This window comes from Periplaneta americana, chromosome 13, assembly GCF_040183065.1.
Source record: "Periplaneta americana isolate PAMFEO1 chromosome 13, P.americana_PAMFEO1_priV1, whole genome shotgun sequence".
NCBI lineage: Eukaryota > Metazoa > Arthropoda > Insecta > Blattodea > Blattidae > Periplaneta > Periplaneta americana.
This window is the reverse complement of record NC_091129.1, coordinates 59,062,726-59,089,443: the sequence shown is the minus strand read 5'-3', so window position 1 is coordinate 59,089,443 and position 26,718 is coordinate 59,062,726. Positions and strand designations below refer to the sequence as shown.

The 26,718-nt window shown below is 34.1% G+C and overlaps 1 protein-coding gene across 2 annotated transcripts; it reads left to right on the top strand.

Moving 5' to 3' along the window:
* Positions 1 to 1,473: 1,473 nt before the first annotated feature.
* LOC138711986 (uncharacterized protein C19orf47 homolog) lies at positions 1,474 to 26,524 on the top strand. Of its 2 annotated transcripts, none has more exons than XM_069843309.1 (10): positions 1,474 to 2,072; positions 2,316 to 2,512; positions 4,445 to 4,502; positions 4,869 to 4,961; positions 5,408 to 5,623; positions 8,918 to 9,057; positions 9,227 to 9,401; positions 18,141 to 18,344; positions 21,125 to 21,228; positions 25,027 to 26,524. In XM_069843309.1, exons 1-10 carry the CDS (start codon positions 2,048 to 2,050, stop codon positions 25,276 to 25,278), a joined length of 1,464 nt encoding a protein of 487 aa, XP_069699410.1. In that variant the 5' UTR covers positions 1,474 to 2,047; the 3' UTR covers positions 25,279 to 26,524. The 2 variants fall into 2 exon arrangements, with proteins under 2 accessions (XP_069699410.1, XP_069699409.1); XM_069843308.1 differs by having other exon boundaries at positions 9,224 to 9,401.
* Positions 26,525 to 26,718: the final 194 nt, after the last annotated feature.

Here is a 26,718-nt window from a genome sequence, read left to right as displayed (position 1 = left end):
CCAGGCAGTACATTTCACCTGACGATATGTGTCAGAGGAAGAATAATTATTGCATATATCTCAAGTTTGATTAGTAAACTGTTACTAGTCCACGTTGTATGCATTGAAGGAGGCAAGAAACTGGCTATTCTACCCCATTATCTTCAGACTTAGTTACCTAATGAGTAATGAATGCCTTATTGGTGTCACTTATGAGCTTCCAACCAGTCTTCGTACTGTTGACTAAACCTACGAAATATCTACAGTATATAAACGGCTTCATCGACATCTGTCCATCAAAACATCACAACTGTTTGGGATCGAACTTCAACCCCCATTGTGAATAGTAGTCATCTAACGCTAACGTCAAACTTCATTCCACTACCATATAACTTACATAGGTAAAATAACACTAAGTTTATATCGAAAGAAATTCTAGCTAAGCTCAAAGAAAGGCTAAACGATCTCTAAGGAAAACCAGTACTTAGGTAGCCTAAAAGCAAAATATGAAAATGTTACTTCCAAGTAACTCCATTCTCAAATTAAATACCGGTAATACAATCTCTTAATTTGAACAGACTTTCTTTCACATTAAGTCCTCCATACTTCAAATAACTGCGTGTGCATTACGATAAAATTTATTACCTACAATACATTCTGTTACAAAATGAGGAACAGTAAGTCTTCAAACTAAAGATTGTTAACGTCACTGAACACAACCTTGGTAAACAAGACTTGCCCATATTCCTGACAAGGCCGTCATTATCAGTTTCAATTCTTCAAAACCCGACAATGCTGCTGATAACACTTCACAAACCATTCGTTGTACACGTTACGAAATATCATATTAAGTTAATCACATATTGGTACGCTTAATGACTTACTTTATTTAGCCCACTGATTTTCTTTACAATTTAAAGTGTATTGGGCAATTGTGAGACAAGATGTGATTATGAACCAATGGGTAAAGATAATTGAAGCCAATTTTAAATTATATTTTAAAACAGTCTCAGGAACCAACCATCTCAAATATCGAAAATTTCCTGTACAGTAGACGCGATTAACCAGTCGTTTGAGCAGCAAACAGTCTATAAAGTACGAAATATCCTTCCTCTGCGGACTACCTCTACGTACAGAATTTAAATACTGTACTTCTCACAACACTTTATTCAGAAATATTTAAGCAACTTTTGATTTGAAATTTGGATATCAGCTGAACGAACTGATTCTAACGGCGGCGCATTATGAATGTATTCCACAGACCAACGCTTAATACTGAAAAATTGCAGTAATAGTTTAAGTTACACGATTCTTAAAATTAATCTTGATTTCTCGATTACAACACCCTACAACTTTACAGACTTCCCAGGTATAATTCTTGATACCCTACATTAGGACATCATACACCATAACAAATGTATATTCCATTCAAGCAGACAGTGCCAAGAGCGTAACAAACTTTAAGGACGATTTCCTTTGAGAATCACTAGGTGTTACACCCCTTTTGGAGCCTTCATTACATACCTTCTTCTGTTGTTTCTCCCATGCTGGATCGAGTAGTCCTTCTCGTTCCCATTCTTCTTCTGGTTCCATGTAACCGTCCCCATACTGATCTATATTATTCATGGCGTGATCGGTCATCGTTAATTCAATTTAATGATTCTCAGTGATCGAAAGGTCCCTTCCACGGCAGAAAATCGAGGCAGGGCGTCACACCTCCTCACGCACCGTACAAACCCTCCTACAGGGTTAGCTTCAACAGTTCCCTACCCGGCAGCAGTGCTTGCGGTGGCTAAAATGGGGAACCCACGTGACCACATCGTTTCATTTTGACGTTGAAACGATTTAAAGTTAATATAAAACTCTTAGTACATGTTTCAATTTTTACATTAAGATATTATTTACAATACCTCAATTAATTATCTACAAATGTGATACTTTGCAAATTATTTGGAACATAAAGAAAATGGTATTGGTCAGGCCTGGCAACCTGGCAAATTTGATTGATTAACCAAGCTTGAATACCTTCTCTCATTGGTCATTGCGTGTTTGTAACTTGAGAATAAACATGGCGGCGGCGAGTGGTAACACAAGTATGTTTATTTTAATATAGGTGTAGTATTAGTTAGAAATATTAAATTGTTTCTATATCTAGTAATAAATATTAAGTGTAAACTTTTAACCTATTGTAAATGCATTTGTGTTTGACGATCTTCTGTATACATTTTCTGATTGAAATGTGATAGTAATCTCAGATGCCTTTCTTTGACCTACGTAAGTAGAAATTAAATGTTATAATGTGCCAGAAAATTTTAAACTGGAATGTTGTTTTTCAGGTGCATGGATAAAATTTTTCACAGATGCTGGAATACCACCAGGAATAGCTGCAACATACGCGTTGACGTTCTCCAATAACCGTATACGTATGGACATGTTGCTGGACCTCAATAAAGAATATTTGAAAGATATGGGCATAACTCTCATGGGAGATGTGATTAGCATTTTACGACATGCAAAACAAGTTCATGAACAGGTAATTTACCACCCTATAGGCTATGTCTCATTTTTTGAAGTGACCGTGTAATGAACTGTAGTGTCAAGGAAGCTAACTTGTAATTAGGTCTACTATATATTTCACATTTCGTTCTATGAATGTGGCATGGTAATATAAAATTAATTTACATATATTTAAGTACGATAAAGATATTAGAAGTCATATGTCTGTTCATTATGAACTTTTATAGGTACCACCAGTGGGGGAAGTGGGGAAAAAACCAGAGGCGATATGCTACCCCAAGATTTTCCCCTGGCATACCTCTATTTAAAAAAAGACATACCTTCTCCCTTACAACATACACATACATAATGTATATAATAAATTGTTTCGTGCAATCAGTAACGCGAAACTTTGAAGCTTACGCAACACATTAAATTTCTTAATAAAATAATTTCAAGTTTCTTCAGTTAACTTATTTATTAGATTATTTTGCAGTGTCCACTGAGACATTATTTAAAATAATGTTAAAGCTTCAAAGTGCCTTACGTAATTATTAATAAATAGTGCAACAACAAAAATGACAGTCACTAAATTGGCAACAGTGACCACCAAAAGGTACAGACCATATAGCCTTGTATACTTGAAATACTACCGTTGTAAGCATTCTAGGGGTTGACTTATCAAATAAACATGTCTAAATACATGTTGAGGGTGTGGTTTAGATTTACGAAACAAACAGATATTACTCTTTGCTATGAAGAAATGTGTAAACAAATTTTTACGGATCACATTTTTTCAGCGACAGTATGTCATTTTTTACTAACGGTACGTTTTTGGCCATAGAAAGCAGTGGCAGTATTCCATACTGGTGCATACCGTCTCACTTCCCTCACTGGATACCACTACAGAAGGCAAATACATACATGCTAGTTATTGTTTTCGAATGCTTTGATAAAAAACCCAAGATTGCTTAAGTTGATGAAATTATTTTGTACTTCGTTTCATATGTGTTGTCTTCTTCATATAATTACTTCTACGCTTTCTCTTCACCAGTTCATAACCATCCTTTGCAGTTGAAAGCATCTGTAAATAAAACATTAGTATTTAGAAGCTGGAAGTATAGACCTATTTTATATCTACCATAGGATGAAAGGTGCTCTCTCTTTCTCTGACAGTAGGGTACTGGATGTATAGTAACATAGCACTATGACTTACCTACTTATTTATGGATTTTTAAGGAACCCGTAAGTTCATTGCTGCCCTCACATAAGCCTGCCATCAGTCCCTATCCTGAGCAAAATTAATCTAGTCCCTACCATCATATTCCACCTCCCTCAGATCCATTTAATATTATCCTTCCAACTACGTCTCAGCCTCCCCAAAGGTCTTTTCCCCTCCGGCCTCCCAACTGACACTATATACATTTCTGTATTCGCCCATACATGCTTATTTTGGGGTTTCGTAACACTAGCACTATGACTATTTGGTTTATATTGAATCTTTTTATTTTCTTTCCCCAGAAGTAATAGTTCGATATTTTTAAAGGATACTACACATTTTTCTTAAATTTATTTCCATATAAGTAAAGTGTTGGAAAACTTTATTTTGGTGCAGAATGACCTGCACTGTTGTCGCTGTCTCTGAAATGGTATCACCCATTGCGGCACTCATAAGACAAAATTGTATCTTTTAAGTACAAAGTGAACGAGAATAATCATTGTTCAATTTTCATTTGTTGTGGCATTTGCTGTTTATTTTTTCTAGGACTTTCTTCATTCAGGTTCAGATTTTTATTTTTTTATTTTCGAATTTACTCTATAGTCCACTTGTGAGAATGAACATTTTAGATTAGGATGAAAAAAATGTGTTCAATTTATTTTAACTTATGTAGGATTATATTATATAATGATAATTTTAATGAAAATATTATTCTCAATGACAGTGTTATAATAGTTTCATTATTTTCAGACTGCAAGGGACAAAATTCTTGCAACCTCAAGTAGTGTACCTTCACCTAAGTCAACTCGTAAGTTGTGCTTCATTTATATTAGAAGAGAATTAATTGTATGACCTTAAATAAAAGTTATTTACTGCCTTTTTTTCTAGCTAGACTAGATCAATCATGGGTAATTATGTACTGTAGTAAGCCATCAACCAGGTCATCTTCCTGCAGTAGAGGTCCAGGACACATAATCAAATATATAAGTACATATATTTTAATTTAACTTTTAACGTTTTCTTATGATTGATATATTCTCACGGCTCTTTACCCTCTAATGAGAAAGTAATTCCCTGGATCTCTGTTGCGGGAAAATGGAGGCTTTTCCTGTGCTTATACATAATTATTCAGTCATATTAATCATTTCTAATGCATATGTATTTAATGTTTTAGCTGCAACCCGAATGCTGGATCATTATATAAAAAAATCAAACCCTTCTTCAGTTGATGATGATAATGAAGATGATGAATCAACTACACAAAATGGTAAGTTTAGAGTTTTATATCAGATAAAAACCAATGAATATTCTCAGTTGTGCTATAGCAAAGCTGTATGTTTAAGACGAATATGTATTTTAAATTTCTAAGGTACAGTAAGTTAGTTCCATGAACACGTAAGACATTTTAAATTTAAATTTAACTATCCGAAATCCAGACGTTTCTTCATTGAAAAATATAGCCTACTTAATAATAATAATAATAATAATAATAATATATCTCCGAATGTATTTGCATTAAGATATCATCAACTGTTAGATATGTAGAATGTAAATTGATTGCTGTAGTATGCTTCGCTAATGTTGAGATAGCTTTTAATTGTTTATTGTAAACTTTCATATTGTGTTTGTTATGTATTCTGGATCCTTGGGGTTAGCTGAAAGTATCGTCACATGTTCCTTATCTTGAAAATTTGTTGTATTGACTTGTTACAGCAGTTCCAGCAGAAAAGCAAAAACCTGCTGTTACAAATGCAGCAGTTTTGAAGCCAAAAAAGCAGATTTTGAAAACAAAATCCGAGGATACTGTGGTAACACCTCCATCTAAGAAAGTGCGCCGAGTACTTCCAGAACATGAAGGTCGCTACAAGATTACAATGCCATCTGGCTCAACACCACGGACTCAGAGGATCTTAGCTAAGCAAGGCCTGTGTAAGTATATATAATGTTGTTGTTGTTGTTTTCTAATGCCAGGCGTTTGACAATAAAGTCGTTTGACCTCTTGCACTCCAATATTTTTCAAAGATATTATCATGACCAGCCAATGAAGCACAGATTTTGAGGTGTTCCGAATCCATTTCTTGGTTTGAGTTGCACAATGGGCAGTTAGGGGACTGATATATTCCAATTCTATGCAGGTGTTTAGCCAAACAATCATGGCCAGTTGCCATTCTAAATGCAGCTACAGACGATTTTCGTGGTAAATCGGGAATTAACTGTGGATTTTGATGCAGAGAGTTCCATTTTTTCCCTTGGGATTGTGTTATCAAATTTTGTTTGTTGAAGTCTAAGTATGTAGATTTAATAAATCTCTTCACAGAGTAATACGTAGATTTAGTAACAGGTCTGTAAGTAGCAGTGCTGCCCTTCTTTGCTAAAGCATCCGCATTCTCGTTTCCCAGGATTCCACAATGGGATGGTATCCATTGGAATACAATTCTTTTATTGAATGATATTAATTGAGAGAGCATTTTAGTTATTTCTGCTGTTTGAGATGAAGGTGTGTGTTTAGAGACGATTGATAGAATAGCTGCTTTGGAGTCTGACAGTATAACTGCATTCCTAAATTTATTGATGTGGCATAGAAGAGTCCTGAGACATTCACTTACTGCAATGATTTCACCATCAAAACTTGTTGTTCCATATCCAAGAGATCTATAAAGTGAGAAGAGACAGCTCGTAACACCTGCACCAGCACCTTGTTCTCTGGAGATCAAGGATCCGTCGGTGTATAAATGAAGGCAGTTTTGTGGAGGGTACCTAATATTAATTGTCTCTAAAGACAATTGTTTCAGTATTTCAGTGTTTGCTTCTGATTTCAGTATTTCTTCTGTTAAATTTAGGTTATATTCTATATTTAATTTGTAAGTTTTCTTTTAAATTCGGGATATTGATTTTCTGTTTTAATTCTTGAACAATGAATATGAAACTTTTTTGAGTTTTCAATCTACAGAGAGGGCTGTATGAATGTCAATTGTTTCCTAGTAATCTGATAAGTTTTTCATATTGAATCAGTGAAGGTTTCCAATGCCAAGAACTTAATGCCAGGAATATAATGTGTGTATATAATTAGAGTGCAAAAGTGCATTTATATTATAATGAAGTTAATAAACTGTAGGGCAGTGGCGTCGATTCTTCTTGGATGTTAGTCTTCTTCAGATTCATATGAGCTCTGATTACATTTCTCAATGTAAGATGATTATTTTGCTTATAACATATTTAAGAACCGGTAGTCTTAGATATAAATTATACTTAAACAAACCACTGAAAGATTGCCAGTAGTACTGAAAGCAGTTAGCAGAGACAGTAGATACAACTCAGAGTGCAATTTTATTCTGCTCGGATTTGCTAAGGTCATTTGTTGTTAGGAATGCAGAGGTTAAAGAAGGAATGTTATTTGTACCATATCACTTCAATTTTCCTCTGTCTTCTTGCTCATTACTCGTTCACTTTGGCCTTATATGCTTAGTTTTTAGTGCTGTTGTTGAATATTGGTATAAGTTTTTTATAAGGCACTGGAACTAACCAAAGACATTTTCTTTCTAATACAGAGTTGCATAATCCTTTCAAATACAGTAAAACCCTGTTTTAACATTCTCGTTTTTAAGGAATAATCTGTTAAGTCCCAGCCAAATTACCATAAGAATAATGTAATTAATTCCCACTTTTAAGAAAACTGGTTTAAGGAAAATCCTGCTTTTAAGAAATACTTTTCAAGTGAATTTTCTGATAATGAAGTCCGAAATATCGAATCGATTTTCAATAATGAATGATACCAGCATATTCAATAGTGCATCTCAATTGATAGTAATGTGGTGCCACATGGCAGTATTATTCTTTATAGTACTTTATGGTCTTGCTTTGCATTGCTTTCACAGAGTGGTTGCTTTGCTTGCTTTGTTCTCGCGAGTTGTGTGGATCCTGTTTCCAAGTTTTTTGTTAGTTTATGCATCATTATAATGACAACTAAATGGAAGAAATTAACTATCAGACTGAAAGTGAAAATAATAAGTTATTCTCAAATAACACTATTGCATATGGCAGAAGACACAGTTTGTCATCTACTTTATTATGGAGAATAATGAAAAGAAGAAAGAAATTTTCAATGCTGAGTTTTAGTATGGTGTCCGCACATGTGGAGTAACGGTTAGCACGTCTGGCCAAGAAACCAGGTGGCTCGGGTTCTATTCTTGGTTGGGGCAAGTTATCTAGTTGAGGTAACCCAAAATGAGCAAATGCTGGGTAACTTTCGGTGCTGGACCTCGGACTCATTTCACCAGCATTATCACGTTCATCTCAATCAGATTCTAAATAGCCTAAGATGTTGATAAAGCGTCTTAAAATAACCTACTAAAATAAAAAAAAGGTTCAGTATGATTTGGGTTCAACCAAACAAAAAAACATTCATGCCTCACTATTTGAAGAGTTGAAAAATTTATAATGAGATGTATTGCAAATAATAATTGTAGGCTTAATTAAATAATCATAATGTTGGTACAGTACATAACACACATGTTATATTTCATACGCTTTTAGAAGACATATGAGGCAGGAATAGACAGAGCTTGTATAGGGTGATTGGTGTATGACAGGAGTGCGATATGGATATGCATTAATTGTATAAGTTATTTGACACGTAACGAATTCTCTTTGTCTTCCTCTCTCTCTCTCTCCCACTAGGAGTTTGACAACAGCACAGTAATGTTGGATGAGTATTCACTGAGCTTATATGTTTTCTAAAAACGTATGTAGTATAGTATTAGTTATTTTAGCCTTTCCTTTCCATTTTATATAAACCCCCTTTGAATGAAAAAAAAAAAAAATCCCTCAAGAACTCTAAAAACGTATGTAGTACAGTACTAGTTATTTTAGCCTTTCCTTCCCATTTTATATAATCTGTGCTTCAGTGGCTGACCATGATAATATCTTTGAAAAATATTGGAGTGCAAGAGGTCAAATGACTTTGTCAAATGCCTGGCATTAGAAAACAACAACATATAAACCCATTTGAAGGAGAAAAAAAAAGTAATCTCTCAGGGATCGTTAAAAGGGAGTTCTACTGTAAATGAATGTGGGTAAAAATTTCAAATATAGAGGTCAAAATATTTCACACCTTCTGTTTTCAATTGGTATGCTGAATGATTTTTTTCCTTCTCAATATATTAAAACAGCAGGATAATTGCATAGAGTTTCAAAATGATTTCTCATAAATGTATGCTTTTACAGTAAATCAGAAGAAGAAAACCGTATTTGACAGACTTGGAGATGGTTCAGTTACAAGTACTACAGAAAATGAAGGACCAAGCATAACAATTACAGGATTGGGACTAAACATTGTGAAACCCGCAATCTCTACATCAGAGAAGGTGAGAATTTTGTTATAAGTCTTACCGTATTGTTGTGGTAGGTTAAAAAGCATATATCGAATTCACCAAACCCCTTGCTAAATGAGTATCAGAAATATTTTCTCGTGAGTAAAAAAATGCATATTGAACAAATAAGAATACTAATTGTTAAGACATTTCATTGCAGCAGTCTTCAGTGTTCTCACGCTTGGGTGAGAAACCCCAGGTATCTTCAACTTCTAGTCAGGACAAGTTAGAAGACGAAACATATTTAGAAGATGATGTCCCAATCTCATTGCCTTATGCAGGTGTTCTCAAACAAGATGCAAAGAAGAAAATTGTGAAAAAAATCCAAATTCAAAAAGGTAAGGTTATTGTAAGTCAGATCTATCTTTGTATATCACCTGAAAGAGTTGAAATATCCAAACCTTTATGATCAGATATGATTTTTTTCGCTTCATTAACTTCAAAATGTGTGACTAATGGATAAAAATTTGGGGTTTAACATTTTCATCCCTGACCAGCCTCATGGTCTAGTGGTCAGAGCTTCTGGCTATAGTTCATGAGGTCCTGGGTTCGATTCCCAGTTAGAGCACAGGAATTTTTCCTTAAAAGGGATTATTCCTGTGTTCGTCCATGGTCTGGAATTAGGTTAAGTTTAGATTTAAGACCTCTCCTGGCACCACATTATCATAATCATCCTATCACATCATCGGGGTAATGTAACTCCGCCTTCCAGGCGCCCCAACCTCAGAAGTGAGTTACAACTAAGCCATTGCCAGGTGAGAAGACCAGAAATGTCGAAAAGACAACCTGGTGGCATTGAATAATAATAAAAAAAATTCATCCACTAGTCTTATTATTTTATTAGAGCTGTCATCACATGCTATTTATTTCGATGCAAAGTGACTGATCTTAGAAAACAGGACATTATTATATTATCAAAGTTTAATGGATATATTTTTGACATTGAAATGTCCGTATATTTGGTTGGTTTCTATCCCAACTCAATGTTAAGTTATTTTCGACCATATCTTGAGATTATCATATCTTTTCAGCTATAATCTACAGAATACAGTACCTGTTTTGCCCACTGATGAATTATTATATGAAAGATTTCAGAGGAAAGTTAATTTATTTACATTATAATGAATGTTCAACATGAGCAGACGAATTTATGGAACTGAAAATGAAATTATTGTAGTCACATCTTTGTGTGAACTTTGTAAGAGGGCTTAAAAACACGGGGAAAGAAAGCATAATACAGTTAGATTACAATGAGTGTTACATGCATGCTTCATATCATAACATCTTGCCAAGAAACACAGTGTAGCAGATAAGGTGAAATCACACTACCACCAAAAAGAAAATCTTTTTATTCTTATCTACCATGGGGCAAAAAGAAATTATTGCAAACAATTTTTGAAGTATTTAGAAAAAGTCGAAGTATTTTCTGGAGCTTCTTGATAAGGAGTGTGAAATAGCTACTAAATGCTATGTCAGAGTACTAATTCAATGAAGAGAATCAGAATCAAGAAGATGATTTCATAATAATCTAATGGAACTTACATCACTCCATAAAAAAAAACACATGCGAACGTATATAATACATACATATACATACGTGTTTCACAGTATTATAGATACAAACTGCAGGGCTGAATGGAGAACAGCAAACGAGGCAAAAAGTCCTAATAAACATAGGTCCTGAAAACAGTCTTTTACAAAATATATGGGGTTTTATTATGTCTCATCAGTACAAGTACTGTGGGATAACATAACATTCGATATGCACTGGAGGAAGAGAGCATTATAACGTATGCAGTGTGATCACTATTCATGATAAGACGGGCATCAGCACAGTTCCTCATAGACAATTATTGTACATGTTCGAATATCCCTGGTGTGTCTATACTGTGTTGACAGCCATTGACAGTGCATTCCCAGAGTTTAACATCAACAGGGCTGGAATACACAAAACATTTCAAATATCTGTAAACAAAAAAAATCCAGAAGATTGAAGATGGAGGAGCTGGGAGGCCAAGGTTTTTTTTTTGTGAGTCATGACTGACACACCTGTTGTGGAAATATGTGCATAAGAATTCTCGAAAGTTCATGTACCATAGCACCTGCTTTTCCCATCCAAAAGGTCATGTAGTTCATGTTGGAAAAACTGGAGGTATGCACGACCATTAAGTCTGCAATGTAAGAAATGAGATTACAAATATAGGTGGTGCCCATTCCATTCCCTGTCCATTGCATTAATCACTGACTAATCGGACTTGAGATATATGCAACAATTGCTCTTCCTCTGACATATCGTCAAGTGAGATGTGCTGCCTGATAATAGAATATTTTGACTTTAAGCTACAATTATTGATTATTTTATTTATACCAGTGGTGTTAAAATTTTAGAAGCAAAAGAATTAGGTGGTGAAAATTCAACATTATTCAGCTACATTCTGGATGTATTGAATACCAGTCAGATAAAGACGAACTGTTAACATTATGTGCTGCTGATAGTACTAACTGCGATATTCCAATTTGGCATAGCTTTAAGATCAGTCAAAACGAACTTTTTGTTCTCATTTTGCTAATAAGTTTAATTCCTTATACTCCTTTCTGTAACTTCAAAGAACGCACTTTTGGATTGTGAAATAACGGGAAGAAAAAGTTTTGAAACCAATCCCAGCAATACTTCTTGTTTTATTCACAAAATATTTCAGTAATGTACTTTTAAGTGATATTTTCATAATTTCCGTCTTTATTTCCTCAATGGCACATTTTGTTAATGAAGCAGCTTTTCTTTTCACTTGAAAACAAAATGCATACTGAGGAATGGCATGGCCAAAGATGAAAGAACTTGGGATCAATGTACAATGTGGCACACAGTCAGAATACAGATTGTAGTTTTCTCCATAGATTCTAAGCTCTGTGGTTTCCAACACGAAATATAAATTATATTTAATCTTCAAGAAATAAGTTTATTTTATAAATTCTTGCTGGCATAATTGCGCATTTTCAAGCATTCAGTATGAACTTACCTATAAAAAGTTTGTATCTAATCAAAATATTTCCTGCAATAAATGTAATATTACAAAAAATGCAAGTGACGTGAAGTTCGAGTAAGCCGACAGTAGAATACTGCTCCTTTGAGTATTGATATAATAATGATAATATAGGCCAAATTTGATTAAAAACTAAATTACTTACATAAAAGCAGAGTTAAATATTTCAAATTAATTTTCTATTGCCTACTAAACATACAATATGAATTTTGAACAAAATTTAATAAAACAAATATTGACTACTCCATATTGCAATTATTCATATGTCGCATAACCCACTAGGATTGAAATCTTACTGTATTAAAATCTATACAAATTGTAGAAACTGAAAAAATGATGCTAAAAATGCTGCATACCACTGTTATCATGTTTAATATCTTAAGCCAGGTTTGTAAAACTTGCATATACCTATATAATTTTAAAATGACACTGCTAAATGGGCAATAACACCGAAACCTTGAAATTTTAAAATTAACTTTCCTTGAAAATATTATTACACTGAATACTTGCTTTACGACTCGCTACACATTATGAGTGACTATAAACAAACCCACTTTTACAGGACTCTTAACAATATTACATATTTTGTACACTACTGTAATTTAATTTGTAAGTTTCTATAGGACAATAGTACTACAGCTTGTTTTAAATACTTCACACCATTCTTGTTTATTATTTTGAAAAATAAAAATACTGTATTGGATTGTAGTACTTAGTGAAATACTAAGTAAACTAGTATAATGTAAAGTGATTAAATTACATAATATACTCCTCACAATTAAGAATGTAGGTTGCAGTCTGTTTTTTTTTTTTTTTCTGCTTTTGTTTTGTAAAATACTGCATCTGTAAATCATTCTCAGTTCTTCCTTAACCAAACCAAATTTACGAAACTCATCAGGTTTCATTTTACCACTCTCAGTTTGTTTTATAACATGAACTTTATCTTCCACACTTGAAACTCTTCTTTTCTTCACTCCTTGCCCCATTGTACTGTATGTGACATCTGTTTGCAAACTGATTTGAAGATACAGTCTGAACTGAATGGATTACAGTATGGTACATTTTGAGGTTGGGTGATGTCAGTGAACATTAGAATTAAGTAAGAATAGGTGTTCCTATACTACAAATGACAAACATTGATCACATACCTGATCTAATACAAATGATGTATGTGTTATAGCCAGAATGTAGATATCAGAGTAATGTACCATTCACTTCCAATCTAATGGTTGCTATCATTCAAGATACACCACACAAATTATATACAATTTGTTTTTGTTTTCTAATGCCAGGCATTTGACAGTAAAGTCATTTGACCTCTTGCACTCCAATATTTTTCAAAGATATTGTCATGGTTAGCCACTGACGCACAGATTTTGAGATATTCTGAATCCATTTCTTGATTTGAGTTGTACAATGGACAGTTAGAAAACTATGCAAATGCTTGGCCAAACAGTCATGGCCTGTAAAAGGTAAAGGTATCCCCGTAACATGCCATGAAGGCACTTGGGGGGCATAGAGGTAGAGCCCCATGCTTTCCATGACCTCGGCACTAGAATGAGGTGGTGTGGTCGGCACCACGCTCTGACCGCCTTTTACCCCCGGGAAAGACCCGGTACTCAATTTTATAGAAGGCTGAGTGAACCTTGGGGCCGTTCTGAAAGTTTGGCAACGAGAAAAAATCCTGTCACCACCTGGGATCGAACCCCGGACCTTCCAGTCCGTAGCCAGCTGCTCTACCAACTGAGCTACCCGGCCACCAGTCATGGCCTGTTGCCAATCTAAATGCAGCTACAGACGATTTGCGTGGTAAATCGGGAATCAATTGTGGATTATGATGCAGAGAGTTCCATTTTTTCCCTTGAGATTGTGTTATCAAATTTTGTTTGTTGAAGTCTAAGTATGTAGATTTAACAAATCTTTTCACAGAGGAATACGTAGATTTAGTAACAGGTCTGTAAGTAGCAGTGCTGCCCTTTGCTAAAGCATCCGCATTCTCGTTTCCCAGGATTCCACAATGGGATGATATCCATTGGAATACAATTCTTTTATTGAGTGTTATTAGTTGAGAGAGGGTTTTATTTATTTCTGCTATTTGAGATGAAGGTGTGTGTCTAGAGACTATTGATAGAATAGCTGCTTTGGAGTCTGACAATATAACGGCATTTTTAAATTTATTGATGTGGCAGGGAAGATTCCTGAGACTTTCACTTATTGCAGTGATTTCTCCATCAAAACTTGTTCCATATCCAAGAGATCTATAAAGTGAGAAGAGACAGCACGTAACACCTGCACCGGCACCTTGTTCCCTGGAGATCAAGGATCCATCGGTGTATAAATGAAGCCAATTTTGTGGAGGGTACCTAATATTAATTGTCTCTAAAGACAATTGTTTCATTAGATCTGCATCCATCCATCCATCTCTTCACGTGAACTCTGAGGTAATTTAATTTTTGGCATAGTTTTTCTTTTGAAAATGACAAACGGTGGTAATTTCCTTCCATCCGCTGTTACTGTTGGCATCACTGTGCAACGGATTTTCTCATAACTGGTTGTGCGTATTATCACACTACTTTCTCCCTTTTTAGTGATTGTTGTGTTGGTCGGCATATCAAAAAAGATCGGTGTCTGGTCCGCATTCTGTATTTGTGAAAAATAATTCTTATCCTTTCTCATCTTTATTACGAATTTATGGTCCTAAGAGAAAGCCTTTCCTTCTCATGAAATGAAGGCCCAAACTCTACTTGCTTTAAATTCACCAATGCCCATACTAGCTGCGAGTCACGTGCTTTGTAATACATCATTTCATGTGACACTCCGATTCCATTGTTTCTTAACTCCATTATGTATTCCACTAGTTTACTTTCAATTTCTGGATACTTACCACACTTTGGACCAAGAAATGATTTCTTGATTTGTTAGGGGGTTTCTAATAGTGATTCTTTTTGTTTTCGCCACTTATGCACATTACACTCTGAGACGATAATTTCTCGACCAGCGGTTGTTTTACCGTATTCTTCCGCGAATTTGATAACTTTCAGCTTAAAACTTGCTATATAACTTGAATATTTCGGTCGGTTCTTATCTATTGTCGAAACACAATTTTATCAACACAACTGATTACTGCAGATGTCCTAAGAATACTGCGTTGTTAATTTGAGAGTACCTATATTTTGTGCGTATAAAAAAAACCAATCACAATTGCAGTGGTACCATGCATTGTTGTTTAAAAACTTGAATTTAAACATAAGCAGTGCATCCAATCTTACGACTTTCGATATTATTAAAACAATCTTTGTTTGAAATGAGATGCATCTATTATGTGGGATTTTTTTTTATTTATTTTAACGCGAATAATTGGAGTGTGTCTATTATGCGGGGTTGTCCATTACACGGGTAAATATGGTAATAATTAGGGGGAGATTTGAATAGTAGAGTTGGGAGAGGAACAGACGATGTTGTTTGTCCATATGAGAGAATACCGAGAATGATAATAGACAATGTTTAAAAGAGAAGTGTAAAGTGAATATTATAATAACAATAATAATAATAATAATAATAATAATAATAATTTTATTTGAAAGATAATAATAGTACACTTTTGGTTGGCACTCCTGATGAAGCAAAAGCTTGTGGCCGGGAGTGGAATTTACATTAAATAATGAAAAAGTAATGTTACACGCTTAAGCCTACACTAAAATAATGTTTTAATTGTTTAATTTAATTAATCAAATATAAGTAAGCAAAAGTAAAGTGAAAAATACCAAAATAATAATACAAGAATGATCTTGTTATTATGAATTCAATGTTTAAATATCGAGACATACGCAAATATGCTTGGGAACAACATACCAAAAGTCTTCACTCAATTATTGACTATGTAATTGTTAGAAAAGAGAGGAAGATAATTGTTCGAGATGTCAAAGTAAAACATGGACCAGAATGTGGATCTGATCCTTACATGTTAACTTCAAAGATGGTATGCCCTTTAAATAGGCATGATATAAGAAAGGAATGGAATTTAGAAACTAGAAAAACCTCGATACAACATACATTTGTTACAGGACGAAAGCATTAGAAACCTTTTTGCCGAGTGCCTTACAGAAAAATGATATTTCGAAAAGATTGGGTTTCCATTAGTATTTATGAACAATGAATAAAATGTATCCATGATGCTGCAATGGAAGCACTTAGTACAGAAAATGGCAGACAGCATAAAAATAATTGGATGAATACCAAAACTCCTGAAATAATAAGAAAAAATAAAAATGTATATGAAAAATACCTAAGCTCAAAAAAAGATTATGATTACCAAGGATATGTCATATTGAAAAGACAAAACAAAGTACAGGTCAGGAAACAAAAGAAGGAAATGTGGGATAAAATATGTGGAGAAATTGAGCATACTGTAGGCTGTGTAAGATCAGCTCAAGTCTGGAGAACTCTTAAGAAAACTATGTGATACAAACATATGAAGATATTTTAATTTTGTACAAATGAATAATTTTAAAGTGGTTCTAACAGGAACCAGAAAAGAATATTTAGATTCTATTTTAATACTGGGAAGAATAACTGTATGGATACTATTACAAAAGATGAGGTACTGAATGTTTTAAAAAGGCAAAAAATGGAAAAGCTGCAGGACCAGGAGGAATAACAATAGAACTAATTAAATATGGAGGACCAAGTATTATAAGAATATTAACTACACTATTTAACCAGGTAATAGAATGAGATCCAATTCCTTCTGATTGTTAATTGTCTTGTATTATAAAGGGGACCCAACAAATTACAGAGGAATTTGTGTCATGGCAACTACTAGCAGAATTTTAAGTACAATAATTAAGATCAGATTAGAAGAATTAATGAAGCTTGAAATATTAGATCAAGTAGATTTACAGTAAGCAAATCATGACTCGACAATATATTTGTAATTCGATTACTGAGAAAATTTAGCAAGAGGTAAAGAAATTTGAATTTTTAATTCATTTTTATGTGTATTCCAATAAGTCATATAATAATAATAATACAAAAATGTGAAATTTTGATAGTTTATTCTTTGATTTATTTATTATAGCAAAATGTCAAAAAGAAGTTCATATGATGTGCTCAACCCACAAATTGCCCAGCCCACAAAATTTTAATAGGCCTATTGAGTTTACTGCTTTAAAGAACTCCTCATATTGTTTTCTTCAAAGTGTAAATCGGCCTAGTCATCATACTCAGTTTTTCCATGAGATTTCAGCACAAGTTTCGTTTGTGTATCGCATTTTGCAGACTGTTACAAAGAGATAAAGTAGAAATACATTTTGTGGGTTGGACCATTTGTGCACTGAGCACCTCATGTGACTTTTATAGACCTCGAAAAACCTACGATTCTGTAGCCTATCAAGTCGGTGATTCTAGCATTGATGGAATTGTTGATAGCAGGATGATATTTTGACAAGATGAGACCGAGGATTCGCCATGGGTTACCTAGCATTCCTCCTTCCCATAACTATGATACAATATTGGTACCAACATTGGCAACAGGCCATGATTGTTTGGCCAAACACCTGCATAGAATTGGAATATATCAGTCCCCTAACTGCCCATTGTGCAACTCAAACCAAGAAATGGATTCGGAACACCTCAAAATCTGTGCTTCAGTGGCTGGCCATGATAATATCTTTGAAAAATATTGGAGTGCAAGAGGTCAAATGACTTTATTGTCAAATGCCTGGCATTAGAAAACAACAACAACATTGGTACCAACATTCTTAGGTGATGTGAATAACTATTCCATGTCTGGGCAGTACACTGCGACTTTTCCAACACAGTGTGCTATAAAGAGTATCATTTGCAACATGACAAATGAACTGAATTGTTGTGAATCACATAAAATGTATGAGAAAGTAGTGTTATCTTCGTAACACATTTTATTAATGTAAGGATATTGATGCAAATACAGTATATGAGGATAGCATATTAGGTCACTGACAAAATTGAAAGCTAATAATCAAGACCCTCACCTTCTTATACAATTTCTTGTTACAGTTAAAGTACCCACAATGCAGGCTGATCTTGAATCTGCTCGACAGCTTATAACAGAGGATGGACGTGTGGTATCAAAAGCAGTTCAAGTACAGGAGCGACTTGGAGCATCAGTCTCTGACAGTCTGGGTTTACTTAAATCTGCAAATAATGTGAAAGTCGTTAAGAAGATTGTCAGAACAAATAAGACAACTGCAGGAATTTTAGGTAAGGTCATGATACTGAGCGGTTGATTAGTTGGGAATTGGGTAACCAGATATTGTTGATTTTGTAAATTCACATTTGAAAACTGCAGTTTTCAGTTCTAAGGCCCAGTTTTATAAATATGGTTAATCTAAAGATTATGTTAAACCTAAGTTAAACCTACCCATGAGTTTAACTCAATGACCCGTATTACAGAGTCTCGGTTAAGTTAAACTATAGTGGAATACAATTGGTATTACTGCTAGGAAAGAAAAAAAGACGATTACAACTGTTCAATTATATTATTGATTTAAAATAGCCGACGCTTATGGAGAATCTTCATTAAGAAATATCTTTGTTCTTCGATATCAGAGAGAGTATCATAAAAAAGACCTAAAAAGGACCAATACCGCGTATTTCAGTATGCTTGTCAGACTTAACCTCAAATAGTTTCTTAACGCTGGCTACCAACATTATACTCCCAAACACATGCAATCAAACTAAACCTTGCATGACCATCCGCGACGTAACTCCATACAGAATCAACTGAGTAATGAAATAATAATATTAGTGTGCGTATTTTATGTGTTGCCAGAATATTTATGAAACAGAATTCAGTCAAACAATAAAATCATTTTTACGAGTCTAGTAAAATTAGGTAATATTATTAGTATGTTTATAAATCAGGTCCCATAGTAAATTTTACCAGGAGACTGTCTGTCACACACAGTACAATGCGCAATAGGTTTATAGTAGATTTATGGACACCTCCGAAATCTTCCATCATTTTCAGTATGCCTGCTACAAGAGGAAAAATAGCGCAGTGTAACTAGTAACTGATGAGAGATTCAACAGAATATTTTCAAAAATAAAAAAAGCAGTCATTTATCTTTTCAAATAATCTTTAAATTCAAACCCTAAAACACATATTTTTGCACTTTCTTGTTTTTCTGTTGATGTTGTATCCAAGTTTCAATTTTTCGAAAAAAGGTTAGGACTATAAGCCTAATTCTGAAGGCTAGGACTGTCTGTTTCGAAAGCCTCAATCTGTTTTAAAACTTATGTTCATTTATCTATATTTCAAAGTGGTACACTATATTTCGAAAAATTCTTGGCCGCCGTGTAATATTAATCACTCACATATAGTTACTCATAAGTTCTTGGAAAACATCTGCAATATCCATGTATATTGCGGGAACCGCTGCCTTGAACTGTAGTTTAACGGCAGAAAATTGCCGATCAAGTTAACTCAAGATTAACTGGTAGTTAAGGTTTATAATACGAAGCAGAACGAGAAACTTCAGTTTAAACTGAACGTAAGGTTTAAATGGCGTTTATAATACCGGCCCTAAGAGATGTACTTACAAATGGATTTAGAGAACCTGGAAGTTCATTGTCGCCCTCACATAAGCCCACCATCAGTTCCTATCCTGAGCAAGATTAATCCAGTCATTACCCCAACTCTCTCAAATCCATTTTAATATTATTTTCCATCTACGTCTCAGCCTCCTCAAAGATCTTTTTCTTCACTCTGTATGCATTTTTGGGTTCACCCATATGTGCTACATGCCCTGCCCATCTCAAACGTCTGAATTTAATGATCCTAATTATGTTAGGTGAAGAATACAGTGTGTGCTGTTCTGCATTGTCTAACTTTCTCCATTCTTCAATTGAATAAGTTCATTACTTTTCAGTCAATTACTTATCATATAATATTTAAGGAGTGATTCCTTTATGTTACATATGTATGAACATTTTCATCGCACATGCGATATCATCAGATACATTTTTTATAATTAACCAATATATTAACCTCATTTATAACAATGCATGTAAGCATAGTGAACATCAAATATCAAATATCCATAAAATAAAACAATAAAACAAGAATGAGTAGTTAAGGTTAAAATACAAGATAAAATATATGAGTAAAAACATTTACAAATTATGTTACGAGCTTTCATTTGTTTTGTTTATTAAATGTGTCTATAATTGATCTTGTTTATTAGTGCAAGTGCAAGCTCATTTACAATTTTAATCATATACTTTTGTCTTTTTGGGATTTACTTCCAAACCTATCTCTTTACTTGCTTCAATTTCCGTCTTTTCCCTAATAGTTTGTGGGTTTTCTCCTAACATATTCACATCATCTGCATAAACAAGCAGCTGATCTAACCCATTTAATTCAAAACACTCTGAGTTTTCCTGCACTTTCCTAATGGCATATTCTAGAGAAAAGTTAAAAAGTAAAGTTGATAGTGTATCTCCTTGGAATTGGAAAAGTGTCAGACAGAAACTGGCCTACATTATATGGACTCTGCTGTATGTTTCATTGAGAGACATTTTAATTAATCGAACAAGTTTCTTGGGAATACCAAATTCAATAAGAATATTGTATAAAACTTCTCTCTTAACCGAGTCATATGCCTTTTTAAAATCTATAAATAACTGATGTACTGTGTCCTTATATTCCCATTTTTTCTCCAATATCTGTGCAATACAAAAAATCTTGTGAATAGTCGAATTATTACTCCTAAAACCACATTAATGATCCCAAATAATTTCATTTGTGTATGGAGTTAATCTTCTGATAAGAATATTGAACAAAATTTTGTATGACATCAGTAAAAGTGTTATTCCTAGAAAGTTACTACAGTTAGTCTTGTCCCCCTTTTTAAAGATAGGTAAGATTATGGACTCCTTCCATTGTTCTGGTACATTTTCCTTTTCCCAAATAACAAGTACAAGCTTATGAATTTCACTAGATAATGCCTTTATTTTACTGACTTGATTTCTGCTTATAGCAAATCCTACTAACGCAAGAAAACTTAGTGTCAAAGCGAGACTTGGAAGTTCTGATACAGAATCAAGTCCGTCATCGACAGTACCTGCCATTAAGAGGAAGAAGGTATGTACTGAAGTCAATTTCAGTTTCTGGTTCGCAACAATTTTGTAAATTATTTATGATATACAATATAAAATGGGAAGGATGCATAATTAAATACTGGGTGGTCCAAAAGTCTCGATCCATTTTGTTGAAAACATGGTCCAGCATTAATAATTGTTACATACCATATGTTATTTGTCAGAAGTCTATGTATAATATTCAGTACAGTTCAATCTGCCCCCTTTTCATTTCAGAGCACTGCTCTGAGCATTGCACTATCACTCTAAAAGCATTATGAAGCTTGCATGGTGTAATAGCTGCTACTGCTTCATAAATACGTTGCCGTAAATGAGGAAGGTCACGAATCTTTGTCTTGTACTTTATGAAACCCCAAGCAAAAAAATTGAGTGTTAGGTCTGGTGAACGTGGTGCCCACAATCTTGGTGCAGCTCTGCCGATCCAGTGATCCGGAAAGGTTTCATTCCAATAGTCACACACACACCCATAGCGAAGTGGGTTGGAGCATCATCTTGCTGGAAGACAACAGAGTGTAAAACACCATCTTGAGTAAGCTGTGGTTCTAGGAATTGTTGAAGCATGTTCAAGTATGTGACTCCAATGAATGTGGATTCTTGAAACATGATGTATGGACCAGTAATTCTGGATGTATCCTTTTGCCATTCATAAGTAGCATTAGGTTGCTTGTCGGTCCATATTCCACAGTTATGCCTACTCACATGACCACAAGTATGAAATGTAGCCTCGTCACTGGATATGGTTCATTAGATTCTCATTAGAAACAGCCTCATGTAGATCATGGCACATAGCCTGACGGGCAGCATAATCTTCCTGTTCTAAATGATGTAACACTTGCAGATTGTATGCACATTTCTCGAGTGTAAACCACAGAACTCTCCAGACTGTTGTCCTGGGAATATCCAGTTCATTACTGAGGCAGCAAGTTTACGCACCTGGACTGCGTTCAGATGCATGCTGAAGAAGTGGAACATCATTTGCAGAGATCTGTGGTCTGCCAGAATGCTTTTCATAAAAAAAAACTTACTATTCTTTTGAATTTGTTCACTAACATCCAAATATTGGCTATAATAGGTGCTGGTTTGTAAAATTTTCGTTTACAATCCTGACGCACTTCTTCATAGCTTAATAATCGCAATCGCGTGGAAATAACTGTTATCCGCTCTTCAATAGCAAGCATACTTCTTGATTAAACTGAAATAAAATTAAAATATTGCCGATTTAATGGAAATGGATCGAGATTTTTGGACCACTCTATATAGTACGTAAGTGCATCATTATCATCTACAAGGCTTAGATCTATTAACCTGTTCTGATTTCAGGGCTAATTGAATTGGCCTCTCCATCTTTTCAGTGGTCTTTCTATTTCTGTCTTTCGTTTTGGATTAGAGTCCAATGCATTCTTTGGCTGTGATTAATGTATGGTTGTTGATATTTTTATCTTTTCACATATACCTTATAATCTAGCTTTAATTTAATTTAATTTATTCATTTCTTTTGTATCCAGTCTTCCACTGTATCATTCTTCAGCAGCTGTAATACAACTTCCTGAGAATGGAACAGACCTAAGGCTTTAATCTATATGATGATAATTATTATTATTATTATTATTATTATTATTATTTTACGATGCTATGTAGTTTTCCTCCTATGGTGCATCAAGAGCAATGCCTATGGCAATAAAACGAATTACAGCTGAGACATGTGGGTCATACATAGGAATGCTTGGGTGAATGATGCAAAGTTGTGTGCCCACTATTGGATGAAATATTCCAGTAGATTTTTATTTATTTTTTTTTTGGCGTATCTGGTACATTCTGGTCTCTCTCTCTCTCTCTCTCTCTCTCTCTCTCTATATATATATATATATATATATATATATATATATATATATATATATAAACATTTTCGACAAATCCTGCTCATTATTATCTTCATTGTAGGAGCAGTTTAATTTATAAAATTTTTAGTATTTGGTGTTAAGCAGCCTAGTAAGTTTTTCATACTAAATAAGTGCATTTTCTTCGCATTCTTGTATTAGTGATTTATTTGTTGTTTAAATGTTACGGCATCAGTACATTATGATCTGGCAAGACTGTTATCTGATCATCATTCTTCATTCTGTATTGTTTCTAATTTTCTGAAGTAGTATGGAGCTGTTGTGAGAAAAATTTCACTTACATTCTATAATTATGTTGTGTTGAGAGTTCTTTATTGAGTTTTCCATTTGAAAGAACTTTAATAATTGAAATCTCTTTGGTGCATTTTCATTGATATTGTTAGTATTATATTCATAAGTTGTTTATAAAATGTTATAAGTCAGATATTGTGCAGTTCTTTCCAATGGGATCTCATATCTTATTTATCTTCATCTACATTTACTTCTTGATGTCAGCAACCAGCTAGTTGGCCTTGGCCCCTAATGGACTGTTTGTGCCACTGATGGGACTTTTACTTCCACTAGATTATCCAGATCCACACCTGTCGAGTAATGGTTACCATGTCTAACTGCGAAGCCAGCTGGCCCGAGTTAGAATCCTGGTCAGGGCAAGTTACCTGGTTGAGGTTTTTTCCGAGATTTTCTTTCAACCCATTAACAGCAAATGCTGGGTAACTCGGTGCTGAACCCCAGACTCATTTCACTGGCATTATAACTTTCATTTTATTCAGATGCTAAATAACTTGATATGTTGATACAGCGTCATAAAATAACCCACTACAAAAAAAAAAAGGATTATCCAGATATCATTCATGAAGACTGCTAAAATATGTACTTAATGATTTAATTTTTCCTGGATATCATATACATTATCAACATGTTTATTCTCTTTTAATGTTTACTAACAAAACATATTCTTGTAATTTGATGTTTTTCATTGACTTAAATGTAGTGGGACAAAATTGTTAATATGGAAAATAAAAAAAAAAAAATGTTAGAAATGTGTATCTGTGATAAATTAAATTTCAGCCGAATCATTGTTTTGTGATGACAGATTCGTATTAAAAAATAGTAAGCCTAGACTGTGTTTGGGGGAAGGTTTTTGTGTGATATTACTGCTTTCCCTGCTATTTGTTCACTATTATCACCACATGATGATGATGATAATCCCATATGAGAAGACAAAGAGGAAGGCAGAAAATAGAAAAGACTGGAGAATGCTGGTTTTACAGTGAAAGAACACTATGAATGAATAATAATCTGTCATCATCCTGGTGCATTGTAGATCTACCTCTACATGGTGAACTGCATGCAAAACAATCTGCAGCTTTGGTACATGTCATATGTGCTCGACTCATGAGAATCAAATACCTGCCATTGGAGTAATGAAAAAATAGTGCTGAAATATAGTGACGAGACAGTAAAGACATATAGGGTGCTATTCATAGACATTTTGCTAGCCCGCGCTACGAGTGTGCTAAACAGGATTCATTTCATATCATATCGCTAACGCTGATTTATGAATACAAAAAACGTTAGTTCACTGATCATCCACGAAAGCCCGTGCTAAGAATGTCTATGAATATGGCCCATAGTGTTCTTTCATATTAATACTGTATTAGAGATGCATGCTGTATCTAACATATACACCTTTTCCAGTCATTACTTACTAATTGAGATAAGTTGTAACATAGTGGTTTAATATGATTATCTGTCCACTTTAGTGACAGATGGTTTTTCGCTTCTTAGTTAATGTACTCCTGAAACTGCGTATTTTAGAATTATTGTTGTTATCCAATGGATTATATATTTTTGCACTTACAATCATGTGTTTTGATTTATAGATAGTTATACTGAAAAAGACTGGAGAAAGAGTGGGATCATTCAACCGAGAAGTGGAATTGAGTTCTGCTAGTCCACCAGTGAAAAGTGTCACATTTGGTGGAGTAACAAAAAAAACATTCTTGCCACGAGAATCCATTACTAGTAGTACAAAACCAAGCAATGTGAGCAGCAGCATAGGTATTACCAGGATTCAAAAAAGATCAGGTTCCATCATTATGAAAACTGGTGTTTTCAGTCGTCTTGGTTCATGAATATCTGAAACTGTTACGCTCATGTAAATGAGTTGAGATCTGAAAATACATATTGTATTTGTAAATTAAGCAAATATAAAAACAAGTATAAATACTAATTATCGGTCTTACGTAATTGCATATGTAATATTTATGAATGTATAATACAGTGATTAGATAAGGAAATGCATTGCATATTAAATTAAATGAAGTATTTTTTAAGAAATTTGTTCTCAAGACACTTATTAACAGGTCTTCTATTACTACATTTTCATGGAGTATTCAAATCAATATGAATACGGTTACCATATTGAAAACCTTCAACAAAATGGGGATTCAAAATGATCTGATTCTCAAGATTGATACATCTAAAAAATGGAATGAGATCGTAATCAATACGGATTGAGTTGCATGAAAATGTGTATCGTATTCAAAACAATTTCATTGCACTAAGGGCATGAATGATCGTCATTTATCTGTAATCTATTTTACCATGAGCGAGTTTTGTATGTTGAAAAGTCAAATTATAACACACATTTTGTATTTTCCTAAAAGTCATTATTACCATTCTATGTTAACAACCAGAATATTAAATTTTCATGCGCCCTCATTTAGAAAACACTTATAGGCCATGCCAACATAGCAAATAGGGATTAATAAGAATGAACACAGCAAAATTCTTGGCTCTATTTTTTTTCTTTTTTTGTGTGCATGCACTAGGTTAGCATTTGATTCGAGCATCCACAAATGGTGGGACAGCAATCCCTATTTGCTGGCAAATCTGATAAAATGTATTTCTGCTGTTGATTGCTGGCATGATATCAGCACCAACTCTAAGTAAAAAGGCCAAACCTCATGCTGATGCAGGTACAGCTGGTTTGAAGGTCACAGAAATAAAGTCAATATCGATGACTTGTTATTAACCAACATAACTGCTTTCGAAACTTCATCTTCTGTATTCAAATCATTTTCAATAAATACCGGAAATTACATGAAATAAGGGATCAAGGGGATCATATTCAGTACAGTAAGCGTATTTAAATTGATTTAAATACTCCATGGAAATGCAGTATATGATTGAGATTTACTTATTCCTGACTAGATATGCCACAACAAAACTTCCTGTACTTTCAATGAATTATACTTGCGGAATTGAACCTCTGAAGTAATATTTAGCCAGTAAAATGCAGTTTGTAAAAAGAGAATTGTATATTTAGACTGAATTTTAATTAAACTAATATAGCATTCAGTGCTGTAACTTCCAACACTTCTGAACGTCATTTCTCCACCACCTCCATCCCACTACTTTCAATTCTGTTTCCTTTAGCTTGCAAAGCTGGTTAGATACGAAACCCATTCTATATCTTAACTGTTATGTTTTTAAGAATGAATAGGTTGGGCTGATGTAGTAAATAATAGAATTACTTACAGAGCAAGTATGAGTGTCATGGGAAAATCTGT